This window comes from Thalassophryne amazonica, chromosome 2 (assembly GCF_902500255.1).
Source record: "Thalassophryne amazonica chromosome 2, fThaAma1.1, whole genome shotgun sequence".
Classification (NCBI taxonomy): domain Eukaryota; kingdom Metazoa; phylum Chordata; class Actinopteri; order Batrachoidiformes; family Batrachoididae; genus Thalassophryne; species Thalassophryne amazonica.
Genome location: NC_047104.1, coordinates 19,130,691 through 19,145,516, shown reverse-complemented (window position 1 = coordinate 19,145,516; position 14,826 = coordinate 19,130,691). Strand labels below are relative to the sequence as shown.

General features: G+C 42.7%; 1 protein-coding gene across 1 annotated transcript in view; it reads left to right on the top strand.

The window, feature by feature from the left end:
* The first annotated feature begins 9,376 nt into the window (after positions 1-9,376).
* The window catches only part of aldh1a3 (aldehyde dehydrogenase 1 family, member A3), a 196,393-nt gene continuing 190,943 nt past the window's right edge, over positions 9,377-14,826 (top strand). Inside the window, exons 1-2 of the mRNA XM_034184024.1 lie at positions 9,377-9,527; positions 9,617-9,721. Of these exons, the coding sequence (XP_034039915.1) occupies positions 9,450-9,527; positions 9,617-9,721 (183 nt within the window). The 5' untranslated portion in view covers positions 9,377-9,449. The remainder of the gene's footprint in view (positions 9,528-9,616; positions 9,722-14,826) is intronic.

Below are 14,826 nucleotides of genomic sequence, written 5' to 3'. Positions count from 1 at the left end.
CAAGTGGAGTAGCGCAATGTTCCCTGCAGCACCTGAAAAGAGCCTTTGTTTGGCTCTGAACACCTGGACGGGGTAATCTCACTCGCTCACTCTCTCACGGTTATGATGGCTGTTTGGTCTGACACATACATTATTTCTTTGTTGGATCATTTTCAGAACAACTCTGAAAGTAATTAACCTAGAAACCTGAGAGAAACCAGGAAATTTGAGGGAAGATCCACATAAAGGTTTGAAGTTAGAACGTGACTGTAGCCTGAAGTACTGTGTGCTGATTTTCACAGTAGTATTGTGTACTTTTTATAACATTGTTGATGTATGGCTTTCGCTTTGCATGGTAGAGTTTTAACTTGCACTTGTAGATGTAGTGACAAACTGTGTTAACTGACATTGGTTTTCTGAAGTGTTCCTGAGCCCACGCGGTAAGATCCTTTACACAATTATGACGGTTTTTAATGCAGTGCCGCCTGAGGGATCGAAGGTCATGGATATTCAATGTTGGTTTTCAGCCTTGCTGCTTACGTGTAGAAAGTTCTCCAAATTCTCTGAAACTTCTGATTATATTATGGACTGTAGATGATGGAATTCCTAAATTCCTTGCAATTGAATGTTGAGAAACATTGTTCTTAAACTGTTGGAGTATTTTTTTCATGCAGTTGTTCACAAAGTGGTGATCCTTGCCCCATCTTTGCTTGTGAACGGCTGAGCCTTTTGGGGATGCTCCTTTTATACCCAATCATGACACTCACCTGTTTCCAATTAACCTGTTCACCTGTGGAATCTTCCAAACAGGTGTTCTTTGAGCATTTTGTTACCACTGTCCCAGCTTTTTTGAAACGTGTTGCAGGCATCCATTTCAAAATGAGCAAATATTTGCACAAAAACAATAAAGTTTATCCATTTGAACATTAAATATCTTGTCTTTGTGGTGTATTCAATTGAATATAGGTTTCAGAGGATTTGCAAATCATTTTCTTCTGTTTTTATTTACATTTTACACAACGTCCCAACTTCACTGGAACTGGGGTTGTAGATCTGGATCTGGATTCACTGTTTAAACTCCTCCCCTCTGGTCAACGTTACAGAGCTCTGTACGGCAAAACAACCAGACACAGGAACAGTTTCTTTCCACAGGCCGTCACACTGATGAACAACTTAACCTGCCAAAAAACTAACAAATTCATCTACCTCAAGTACAACTTCAATTTGTCTGTTTCTCCTTTGCACGCATTCTTTCTTACTGCATGTTTATTTGCACACTTTATTCTCACATTTTTATTGCGAACAAGCGCAATCAGAGATTTATGACATCTGTCAATCGGGATCCATATCACCTCCAAAATACAGTGGAGTCTTCCATGACCTAATATCTATCTGTGGTGCAAATTTGGTGAGAATCCGTGAAGTAGTTTTGACATAATCCTTCAAAGCCTATATAAAGTGAAACTTGATCAAGAAACGGGATCCAGATCCAGATCACTTCCAAAATTTAATGGATTCTTCCATGGCATAATATGTCCTTGGCAGACATAATTATTGTATATTTTGTACTTGTTGGTTCAGAGAGAGTTCAGTTCAAACCGGAGTCAAATTCCTTGTATTCTTGTAGATACTTCGTGAATAAAGGTGATTCTGGTTCTGATTCTGGATCAGGACCTGAACTAGGAATCATTTTGGAATAAACAACAGTTGCTATGGTTGTAAGTTGTGTCAGTGTGACTTGAGTCTGAGCCACTGTGCATTATTCAATGGAACACTGGAATTAGCTTTGTGAGGGTTGATTCTAATTGGCTTTGAAGGCCCCTGACTGGACAAGTCTTGACCTTCAGTAGAAGGTGTGCAGCACCAATGTGTGGGCAGCCGAGCCTGGAGGACAAGGTCACCTGGCTCCACTTTCTCATGACAGGACGCGCTCCCTGCGTTCGCCATCCATAAATACCTGCTCAGTGATGCATTTCCACGCTGCTGTAGCTCTTTGCTGGAATGACGGTGTTGGTTTAGGGAGTCACAGCCTCACTTCCTGGTTGGATCACAGCTGCAGTCTGTGAGCGTCTATTGTTTCAGCCTCTTCCTTTGAGTTGCTCTCATTATGAAGTGTTAGGAAGTTGCTGGAGTGAGAAATGAGTCTCTGAAGGCTCGTTGTCCTGATTAAACTTTGACATTAGGAGTGACAGAAGCGATGAACAGGAAACAATGGTGGTCTGTTTGTGTGAGAGCCTGGAACCAGCCGGCGGCTTTGTCCCCAACAACGAAACCATTTGTTTTTCTTTTTTTGTTCAACACTATTCGGCCTCACCAGGACCAGGTGCAAAAACCACAGTGAGGATCACAGTGGCTGATCTAGCGTCGGGTGAAGGAGGGCTATGATTTGGTTAACTGAACCGAAGAAGGGTTCTGGTTGCATCCACAACCCATATTTAAATAATCTACGGCCTTTTTCCTGCATTCTAAGGCAATATGTAATGCTAAGTACTCTCTAGTCATCATTTTAATATACAATTTTTATTTTAAACACTGAAAATTTTCTTATTCTGCATGTATCATCATTCTTCCGGTCAAGAGTTGCAACTAGAGACTGAACATTATGAATTTTTGGCAGCCAATATTACAATTTGTTATGTGGCCATGAACGTATATGCACTCTGATTGGCTGATTTCCGGTCTGAGATTTTCCCATCTCAGAACGTTGCCATGACAATTGGTCTGCATCGTGTATCAGATTTGCAACTTTGCAATTTTTCTGAAGCAAAATTTGACATTTCCCTTGTTAAACAACAAATTTTAAAGCAAAATAAACAAAAAGCAAACAAAGAAATTGTTTGTGACAAAGAGGACCATTCTCTGAGTGAGTTTTTTACACTGACGAGTTTAAATTGGAGGAACAGCAAACAAGCTTGAAGTGGACATGCAAAATGAAGACCAACAAGATGAAAACACAGCTCCCAGCAGGCAAGAACAGACTGAAAACTTCGTTACAAACCAATCAATCAATTCAATCAATTTTATTTATACGAGGTCTGTCAATAAAGTAACGGTCCTTTTTATTTTTTTCAAAAACTATATGGATTTCATTCATATGTTTTTACGTCAGACATGCTTGAACCCTCGTGCGCATGCGTGAGTTTTTCCACGCCTGTCTGTGACGTCATTCGCCTGTGAGCACTCCTTGTGGGAGGAGTCATCCAGCCCCTCGTCGGAATTCCTTTGTCTGAGAAGTTGCTGAGAGACTGGCGCGTTGTTTGATCAAAATTTTTTCTAAACCTGTGAGACACATCGAAGTGGACACGGTTCGAAAAATTAAGCTGGTTTTCAGTGAAAATTTTAACGGCTGATGAGAGATTTTGAGGTGATTCTGTCGCTTTAAGGACTTTTCACGGTGTGAGACGTCGCGCAGCGCTCTCAGGCGGCGTCATCAGCCTGTTCAAGCTGAAAACCTCCACATTTCAGGCTCTATTGATCCAGGACGTCGTGAGAGAACAGAGAAGTTTCAGAAGAAGTCGGTTTCAGCATTTTATCCGGATATTCCACTGTTAAAGGAGATTTTTTTAATGAAAGACGTGCGGACGGATCCGCGCGTCGGGACGCAGCCGATGCGGTGCGTCGGCACAGGAAAAACACCTCCGTGTTGATAACCATTTGTAAAATCCAGGCGGCTTTTGATGGCTTTCAGTGGAGTGAGTATATGAGAAATTGTTTAACAGGCAGGACATGTTCCAACTTGTCCTTAAGGCTTTCAACAGAGGTGTTTTTCCTGTGGCGGAGCGTCGCGGCGGCTGCGTCCCGACGCGCAGACCCGTCCGCACGTCTTTCATTAAAAAAATCTCCTTTAACAGTGGAATATCCGGATAAAATGCTGAAACCAACTTCTTCTGAAACTTCTCTGTTCTCTCACGACGTCCTGGATCAATAGAGCCTGAAATGTGGAGGTTTTCAGCTTGAACAGGCTGATGATGCCGCCTGGGAGCGCTGCGCGACGTCTCGCACCGTGAAAAGTCCTTAAAGCGACAGAATCACCTCAAAATCTCTCATCAGCCGTTAAAATTTTCACTGAAAACCAGCTTAATTTTTCGAAACGTGTCCACTTCGATGTCTCTCACAGGTTTAGAAAAAATTTTGATCAAACAACGCGCCAGTCTCTCAGCAAATTCTCAGACAAAGGAATTCCAACGAGGGGCTGGACGACTCCTCCCACAAGGAGTGCTCACAGGCGAATGACGTCACCGACAGGCGTGGAAAAACTCACGCATGCGCACGAGGGTTCAAGCATGTCTGACGTAAAAACATATGAATGAAATCCATATAGTTTTTGAAAAAAATAAAAAGGACCGTTACTTTATTGACAGCCCTCGTATAGCGCCAAATCACAACAAACAGTTGCCCCAAGGCGATTTATATTGTAAGGCAAGGCCATACAATAATTACGTAAAAACCCCAACGGTCAAAACGACCCCCTGTGAGCAAGCACTTGGCGACAGTGGGAAGGAAAAACTCCCTTTTAACAGGAAGAAACCTCCAGCAGAACCAGGCTCAGGGAGGGGCAGTCTTCTGCTGGGACTGGTTGGGGCTGAGGGAGAGAACCAGGAAAAAGACATGCTGTGGAGGGGAGCAGAGATCAATCACTAATGATTAAATGCAGAGTGGTGCATACAGAGCAAAAAGAGAAAGAAACACTCAGTGCATCATGGGAACCCCCCAGCAGTCTAAGTCTATAGCAGCATAACTAAGGGATGGTTCAGGGTCACGTGATCCAGCCCTAACTATAAGCTTTAGCAAAAAGGAAAGTTTTAAGCCTAATCTTAAAAGTAGAGAGGGTGTCTGTCTCCTTGATCTGAATTGGGAGCTGGTTCCACAGGAGAGGAGCCTGAAAGCTGAAGGCTCTGCCTCCCATTCTACTCTTACAAACCCTAGGAACTACAAGTAAGCCTGCAGTCTGAGAGCGAAGCGCTCTATTGGGGTGATATGGTACTATGAGGTCCCTAAGATAAGACCTGGGACCTGATTATTCAAAACCTTATAAGTAAGAAGAAGAATTTTAAATTCTATTCTAGAATTAACAGGAAGCCAATGAAGAGAGGCCAATATGGGTTAGATATGCTCTCTCCTTCTAGTCCCCGTTAGTACTCTAGCTGCAGCATTTTGAATTAACTGAAGGCTTTTCAGGGAACTTTTAGGACAACCTGATAATAATGAATTATAATAGTCCAGCCTAGAGGAAATAAATGCATGAATTAGTTTTTCAGCATCACTCTGAGACAAGACCTTTCTAATTTTAGAGATATTGCGTAAATGCAAAAAAGCAGTCCTACATATTTGTTTAATATGCGCTTTGAATGACATATCCTGATCAAAAATGACTCCAAGATTTCTCACAGTATTACTAGAGGTCAGGGTAATGCCATCCAGAGTAAGGATCTGGTTAGACACCATGTTTCTAAGATTTGTGGGGCCAAGTACAATAACTTCAGTTTTATCTGAGTTTAAAAGCAGGAAATTAGAGGTCATCCATGTCTTAATGTTTGTAAGACAATCCTGCAGTTTAGCTAATTGGTGTGTGTCCTCTGGCTTCATGGATAGATAAAGCTGGGTATCATCTGCGTAACAATGAAAATTTAAGCAATGCTTTCTAATAACACTGCCTAAGGGAAACATGTATAAAGTGAATAAAATTGGTCCTAGCACAGAACCTTGTGGAACTCCATAATTAACCTTAGTCTGTGAAGAAGATTCCCCATTTACATGAACAAATTGTAATCTATTAGATAAATATGATTCAAACCACCGCAGCGCAGTGCCTTTAATACCTATGGCATGCTCTAATCTCTGTAATAAAATGTGATGGTCAACAGTATCAAAAGCAGCACTGAGGTCTAACAGAACAAGCACAGAGATGAGTCCACTGTCTGAGGCCATAAGAAGATCATTTGTAACCTTCACTAATGCTGTTTCTGTACTATGATGAATTCTAAAACCTGACTGAAACTCTTCAAATAGACCATTCCTCTGCAGATGATCAGTTAGCTGTTTTACAACTACCCTTTCAAGAATTTTTGAGAGAAAAGGAAGGTTGGAGATTGGCCTATAATTAGCTAAGATAGCTGGGTCAAGTGATGGCTTTTTAAGTAATGGTTTAATTACTGCCACCTTAAAAGCCTGTGGTACATAGCCAACTAATAAAGATAGATTGATCATATTTAAGATCGAAGCATTAAATAATGGTAGGGCTTCCTTGAGCAGCCTGGTAGGAATGGGGTCTAATAGACATGTTGATGGTTTGGATGAAGTAACTAATGAAAATAACTCAGACAGAACAATCGGAGAGAAAGAGTCTAACCAAATACCATACTTTGGGATGGTTATGAGTAATTTTTTCTCTAATAGTTAAAATTTTATTAGCAAAGAAAGTCATGAAGTCATTACTAGTTAAAGTTAAAGGAATACTCGGCTCAATAGAGCTCTGACTCTTTGTCAGCCTGGCTACAGTGCTGAAAAGAAACCTGGGGTTGTTCTTATTTTCTTCAATTAGTGATGAGTAGTAAGATGTCCTAGCTTTACGGAGGGCTTTTTTATAGAGCAACAGATTCTTTTTCCAGGCTAAGTGAAGATCTTCTAAATTAGTGAGACGCCATTTCCTCTCCAACTTACGGGTTATCTGCTTTAAGCTGCGAGTTTGTGAGTTATACCACGGAGTCAGGCACTTCTGATTTAAAGCTCTCTTTTTCAGAGGAGCTACAGCATCCAAAGTTGTCTTCAATGAGGATGTAAAACTATTGACAAGATACTCTATCTCACTTACAGAGTTTAGGTAGCTACTCTGCACTGTGTTGGTATATGGCATTAGAGAACATAAAGAAGGAATCATATCCTTAAACCTAGTTACAGCGCTTTCTGAAAGACTTCTAGTGTAATGAAACGTATTCCCCACTGCTAGGTAGTCCATCAGAGTAAATGTAAATGTTATTAAGAAATGATCAGACAGAAGGGAGTTTTCAGGGAATACTGTTAAGTCTTCTATTTCCATACCATAAGTCAGAACAAGATCTAAGATATGATTAAAGTGGTGGGTGGACTCATTTACATTTTGAGCAAAGCCAATTGAGTCTAATAATAGATTAAATGCAGTGTTGAGGCTGTCATTCTCAGCATCTGTGTGGATGTTAAAATCGCCCACTATAATTATCTGAGCTAAGCACTAAGTCAGACAAAAGGTCTGAAAATTCACAGAGAAACTCACAGTAACGACCAGGTGGACGATAGATAATAACAAATAAAACTGTTTTTTTGGGACTTCTAATTTGGATGGAGAAGACTAAGAGTCAAGCTTTCAAATGAATTAAAGCTCTGTCTGGGTTTTTGATTAATTAATAAGCTGGAATGGAAGATTGCTGCTAATCCTCTGCCTCGGCCCGTGCTACGAGCATTCTGACAGTTAGTGTGACTCGGGGGAGTTGACTCATTTAAACTAACATATTCATCCTGCTGTAACCAGGTTTCTGTAAGGCAGAATAAATCAATATGTTGATCAATTATTATATTATTTACTAACAGGGACTTAGAAGAGAAAGACCTAATGTTTAATAGACCACATTTAACTGTTTTAGTCTGTGGTGCAGTTGAAGGTGCTATATTATTTTTTCTTTTTGAATTTTTATGCTTAAATAGATTTTTGCTGGTTATTGGTGGTCTGTCTCTACAGGGATGGGGTAATGAGGGGATGGCAGGGGGAGAGAAGCTGCAGAGAGGTGTGTAAGACTACAACTCTGCTTCCTGGTCCCAACCCTGGATAGTCACGGTTTGGAGGATTTAAGAAAATTGGCCAGATTTCTAGAAATGAGAGCTGCTCCATCCAAAGTGGGATGGATGCCGTCTCTCCTAACAAGACCAGGTTTTCCCCAGAAGCTTTGCCAATTATCTATGAAGCCCACCTCATTTTTTGGACACCACTCAGACAGCCAGCAATTCAAGGAGAACATGCAGCTAAACATGTCACTCCCGGTCCGATTGGGGAGGGGCCCAGAGAAAACTACAGAGTCCGACATTGTTTTTGCAAAGTTACACACCGATTCAATGTTAATTTTAGTGACCTCCCATTGGCGTACCCGGGTGTCATTACTGCCGACGTGAATTACAATCTTACCATCTTCAATGTCGCCTGCTCTGGCCCCCGGAAGACAATTGACTATGGTTGCTGGTGTCGCTAACTTCACATTTCTCAAAACAGAGTCGCCAATAACCAGAGTTTGATCCTCGGCGGGTTTGTCGTCGAGTGGGGAAAAACGGTTAGAAATGTGAACGGGTTGGCGGTGTACACGGGGCTTCTGTTTAGAACTACGCTTCCTCCTCACAGTCACCCAGTCGGCCTGCTTTCCCGGCTGCTCGGGATCTGCCAGAGGGAAACTAACGGCGGCTAAGCTACCTTGGTCCGCACCGACTACAGGGGCCTGGCTAGCTGTAGAATTTTCCATGGTGCGGAGCCGAGTCTCCAATTCGCCCAGCCTGGCCTCCAAAGCTACGAATAAGCTACACTTATTACAAATACCATTACTGCTAAAGGAGGCCGAGGAATAACTAAACATTTCACACCCAGAGCAGAAAAGTGCGGGAGAGACAGGAGAAGCCGCCATGCTAAACCGGCTAAGAGCTAGTAGCTGCGCTAAGCTAGCGGATTCCTAAAAACACACAAAGTGAATAATGTGTAAATAATTTAGTTAAGTGCTTTAGTTAAGGCACGTGAAGATTACACTGTGAAACAAATCGTTATCTAGGTAACTAGATCTATCTAACTGCGCAGATTAAACAGCTAACAGATACAGCAAAAGTGATACAATACCGCAGTGAGATCCAACCACCAGTAGAGGCAAGCCAAGAAAGGCAAGCCAGAAAACTGAAAACACGATTAGAAAAACCAAGTCGGACATGAACATAAACCATAAATATCTATATGATTTTTGATGATGCAGCTAAATCACAGCCATATAATAATCAGCTCGGTTAATAAATGCTTAATAATAAATTGTTAATGCTTAATAATTTGCATTGTTTGCAATGCAAATTATGTCATGACACTATTTCCAAGAGGGGAACACAAATTGCAGGGTTTTTCCTGCATTCCTTATTCTGATATAATTGGCCAACTGATATATCGGTCGGGGTCTAGTTCCAACAACTCCAGCCTCTCCCCCCTTCCCCCAGATCCACCATTGGACCATCACATTGGTAACAGTCGTTGTGTGGAGGTATAACTATTGTGCAGGAGAACAAATTCAGTCTGGTTACTTGACCATACACACTTAGAGAACATGTCAGAGGTGATGATCATGTGCTCAGTCAGAGGAGTTCAGCACAATTCCTCACTGCTGGTTTGTGGATAGGGGCGGAGTCAGGCTGTGTGGTGAAGGAGGAACTCACTGTTCTTATAAAAAGCTGCTGGATGTGCTGAGAGCTGCTGAGTGAGAATGGCACAGAACGGAACAGCGGAGAATGGAGTGGTTTTCCCCCAGCCGGCCAAAGTGCACGACATCCAACATACCAAGGTAAGACTATGCACGTGACTCACACTGAAAAAAAATCCAGTACAGGTGTCACATAAGGCAGCATCTTACCGTTAAATGTCTGTCAACAGATTTTTATCAACAATGAGTGGCACACATCCAGCAGCAGTCGAACATTTCCGACCTTCAATCCAGCAACCAGTGTCAAGATCTGTGACGTGGAAGAAGCAGACAAAGTAAGAGCAGTATTCCAATCTGCATGTCCAGGATTTAACTCAGCAGTTTGATTGTTGCTGCTCTTTTAATCAAACGTCAAAAGCTTGTATAAATGTTTGTGTGATCAGGATCCAAAGCCTGATTGAGCAGTACTGTCCCACCTTCAACACCGTTCAAAAACCTGAAAGGACATTTCACACCTTCAAACCAGCATTATTTTTCTTATTAATCATATCTTTGTTTTCAAACTGGAACATTTTTCACTTCAAACCAGATGTTAAACACTTTCTACACCTTAAACCCTAAAGAGCTCGATGATACATATTCAATGAAAGTTCAGGTCCATGATCCAGCATTGATGCTGCAGGTGGCCACCTCACCACCTTGGATCTGGATGGCAACCACAGACTGTGACAGCCAGTCCATCTACACTTCTTAAAATTATTAAATAAATATAAATAAACGCATTACAATTACAGCCCAACCCATAAATCAGCAACCCAATAATATAATATAATACAGCCAGCATTAGCTAAGCAGGGGTGGTGGCCAAGTGGTTAATGCGCTTGGTTTCAGTTCGGAAGGTTCTGGGTTCAAATCCCACCCCTGCCACATTTCTCCATGTAATGTGGAGTTGCATCAGGAAGGGCATCCGGCATAAAACCTGTGCCAAATCAACATGCAGATCCACCTTGGATTTGCTGTGGCGACCCCGAGTGCAAACAAGGGAGAAGCCGAAGGGACTTACTTACAGCCAGCATTAGCTACTTACAGATCAATCCATATCGGCTTTTATAACAGCTGATGGAAGAGAGACTAGGCATGAGTCTGGACCTGACTCACATCCAACAGAATCCTGACCGAGCCCGACCCAAACACAACAGGTGTTTGAATGTTTCTACCCGAATCCGACACTGCAAATTTCTGTTATATCCATCCTAAACAAATCCCAGAGAACAGGAAAAAAAAACTGTTTGATTTTTTTTTAATTAACAAAAAGGAATGTTTGCTTTATGTGAAGTAGACCTGTTGTGTCCTTTCTGCTGGATTCATCATCACAGCCTGACAAAAACTGTTGTCCACATGAGAATCAGAATCAAATTTATTGTGAAGTAAGTTCTCACACACAAGGAATTTGATCTGGTGTCAATGGTGCATAAACAACAATAAAAAGAAAAGGAAAAAATACCTCTGTAGGATGTAAAGGAGTCAATTAGACAAATGGGCAAAACTATGTTTACCGTCAAATAGATATAGTGGAATGGGGCTGTGCAGGCAAAAGTCCCTCAGTGTTATAATGCGGTGCTCCGGGTGCATTTCTCAGCCTGAGAACGGAGGGTCAGCATTCACCACAGCCATCCGTTGTCTCCACATTCTACATACGAAGACAAAAAAGTATTTTAAATTACAGTGTTAAGAATAACAACAACATGTCATTCATTATGAGCAGCTGAAGTTACAGAGGCGGGGCTATGACATCATTATTTCAGAAAAGTTCCATCTGTTCATTTCTTTGTGCTGACGTGACGGAGTCTGGTCTGACCCATTAGGGTTCCATCGGTTCTGGGTTGGGTAGCCACACTCTGTTGTCATTGCATAGTTAGTCTACGTGGACGTCTGCGTGGCTCCTTTCGACTCCTCCACATCGAAAGGAGCCAGCTGAGGTGGCTCTGGCATCTTTTTCGGATGCCCCCTAGACGCCTCGCTGGAGAGGTGTTCCGAGCACGTCCCATCGGGAGGAGGCCCCGGGGAAGACCCAGGACACGCTGGAGGGACTACATCTGGCAGCTGGCTTGGGAATGCTTCGGGGTTCCCCTGGAGGAGCTGGGGGAGGACCTTTGTGGGACTCAATCAGCTGACAGAAGAAAACTGAGCAGCATAGCAGCACAATGTTCATGGGAAGCTGAAAGTTGACATTTGAAATACATAAAAGGGTCAGATTTAATTATGTCCTTCCACAAAAAAAAAAAATGCAACATATATAAAAAAGCATAGAGATTTTACATAGAAGTAGTATCCTGGCGATGCAGAATCTCTCTATGTGTACAGGTTATCACCAGAGTCCTTGTGGTACAAACTCAATCTTGCCCAGTACATGTTTCTGTGGCTTAGGAGCATATTTTCCCTCTTCCACCTGCTCCTTCACCACCTTGGTGAACACTTTGAGTACCTGATTGTGTGTTCCGGTGTATCTGTTCAGCGCCAGGTGGCAGTTTGAGAAGATATGCTTCATGGTTCCTAATTTGCCGCACCTACACTTATCATCTTCCTGGACCTTCCATCTGACCAGGTTCACTGGCGAAGGCAGACCATCGTAGGTGGACTGGAGAAGTCTTGATGTGTTTCACTTCCAGATCTCGCGCCATCCAATCTTTCTTTTGGGTACATGCTCTTTCCACCCGGTCACGTATCCTTGCTGGGCACACTGGATGAGATGAACCTCTTGCCTCTCAGCCTCCATCTTTCACACCTGCCCTGCTGCAGCTGCTCTTCTGTCTCACTGAGACATTTTCCTAAAATGTCTGAAGTCGCCGTTGCCTAGTCCCAACTTGTCAGTCTGTGCTGGGCCGACGGTGTCTCCTTGCTCCAACAAAGAGATGATCTCTTCAGTTTGGGAGGTGATGGTCTAGTGTTTAAGCGTTGGGCTTGAGACCAGAGGATCCTCAGTTCAAACCCCAGCTTGACTGGAAAATCACTAAGGACCCTTGAGCAAGGTCCTTAATCCCCAGTTGCTCCCGGTGTGTAGTGAGTGCCTTGCATGGCAGCACCCTGGCATCAGTGTGTGAGTGTGTTTGTATGAATGGGTGAATACGAGGCATAATTGTAAAGCGCTTTGAGTGTCTGATACAGATGGAAAAAGCGCTATATGCAGTCCATTTACCATTTAGTTGCATCCTCTGCTTTCCACTTTTTCGCTGTTCTGACATCCGGTGGCTTGCCACTGATTTCTTGGTCCCTCGACTCCCTCAACATCATCACTCTCCTGACCTTTCCTGCCTTGTAGATCTCCACGATGGATGTGAGGGGTAATTGTAGTGCACCTTTCTGACTGTACAGGGATGATGTGTTGATTGTGCGAGGTAGCCCAAGCCACTTCAAGATGTAGGTGTTACATGTTCTCTCAATCATCTCAACTCTCGACAAGGTGACTTCGTACATTGTCAGCGGCCATGCCAGTGGAGGATAGAGGGCAAACTGTAGACACCATATCTTATGCTTTCCTGGCAGCTTTGTCTGGTCAGTCGCTTTCAGCCCATCTTCAGCCTGCTTCATGATCACCACACCTCGATTCCTGTCAGACAGCGTTCCTGCATACCACCACCCCAAACTTTTCACAGGCTCGTCTTTTACTGTGGGGATCTGTTCTCCTGCTATTGTGAACTTCTGTTGCTTCTGCTTACCCTTTGTGAATAGACAGGCTTCTAGATTTTTTGGCTTTAAACTTAATCCTTGACCAAGTGATCAGCTCATCCACACGAGTCAAAATATGCTGCATTGTGTCTATATCTGTTGTCAGTAGGGTCACATCATCCATGAAGGCTTTCTTCTGTGACCTCACCTTTGCTATTTCCTCAGAGCAGTCTGCAGATCTCAGTAGCATCTCCATCACCAGGATGAACCAGATGGCAGATATAGTGCAGCCAGCTGCAATCCCAATCTCCAGCTGGTGCCAGTCAGTTGTGAAGTCTTCAGTCAAGAGTTGCATCTGGAAGTTTCATGGTGCCTTGCACCTCATATGGGATGTAAAAGAAATCCATTGCTTTCATCAACAGTTCATAAGGTACAGAGCCGTAGGCATTCGCCAGATCCAACCAGACCACATTCAGGCTTTCTTTGGTTTTCTTGGCCTCCTGGATTGCATTCCAAATGGTGAAAGCATGTTCAATCATCCTGGGATCCCTGATACCCTGGCTTTCTGCACACTCTTATCCACATAGCCATTGTTTTGCAGATATGCCACAGTCCTCTTCACAAGTATTCCCATCAAAATCTTGCACTCCACATTGATGATGCAGATAGGTCGAAAATGTGCCAAACTCTGACACAATTTTAATTTCAAACTGCATTATATAATGCTATCTTGGGAGGACTCTATTATAAAAACTACACAAAATAAATGTCATCTTTTAAATCTTTGCTTATGTGATGTTTCTAGGGAACTCATGAGCTGGTCCATATATCAACATATCTGATTTTAGAATAATCAAATATCAAAATTTGTATTGACACCTCGTATTTAGGTATATGAATATCTAGGATTTTTAAAAACTTTGTATGTACTTTAATGTGTTCTCAGTGCTTTCATTAACTGTTTGTTGTGTGTGCGCCTTCTCCTTACCTCCTGTGTGTGTGTGTGTGTGTGTGTGTGTGTGTGTGTGTGTGTGTGTGTGTGTGTGTGTGTGTGTGTGTGTGTGTGTGTGTGTATTGTGATTGTCGTGTGTGCTGCCCGCCTTCATGCCTTCTTTGTGTCTTGTGTATGTGATGTGTCAAGTCCCCTGTGTGTGTTGATTATCAGTTTCTGTTTGTGTGTCCAGTTCCCGGTCCATGTCACTGTGTCTGTTCATTCACTTTGTGGGTGCACTATTATTCTGAGTTCCACTTTATTTCTGTTGAAGTTCTGGTTATAGTTTTTTTTTTTTTATCTTGGTTTAATTCTGATTTTGATCACCTTGTTATTTCAGTCTTGTGGTGTTATGCATATTCTACTGTACAGTGTGGTTTTATTGTGAAAGGGTCATGATAGTAAAACAGGAAGCACTAGAGGCTTGTTAAGGGTTGTGCTTGTTAAGGGATAAAAAGATAAAAGAAAGGAGGAAAATAAAAACCGTATGGTTGCTCCACACCTGTTGCTTGATTGCTCACGCCCAATAACATGACGTGGTGTCAGAATTGATATGGCAGTAAAAGAGTGATCCTCTGGGGAGTGAAAAGAAGCAGTACGGGGAGCGAAAAGTGAGTTTTTCATTTGCAAACGGTGAGATGTCAGATGAAGACATGGGAGCTGGTACACAAGCTGCACAGCCTCATCAGCCTCAGCCCCAGCAGCCAGCAAGTAGCGGCAACTCTGCGAACACTAGCACACCCCCGAATGCCACGTTCACCATTCAGCCTCCTGAGCCATTTA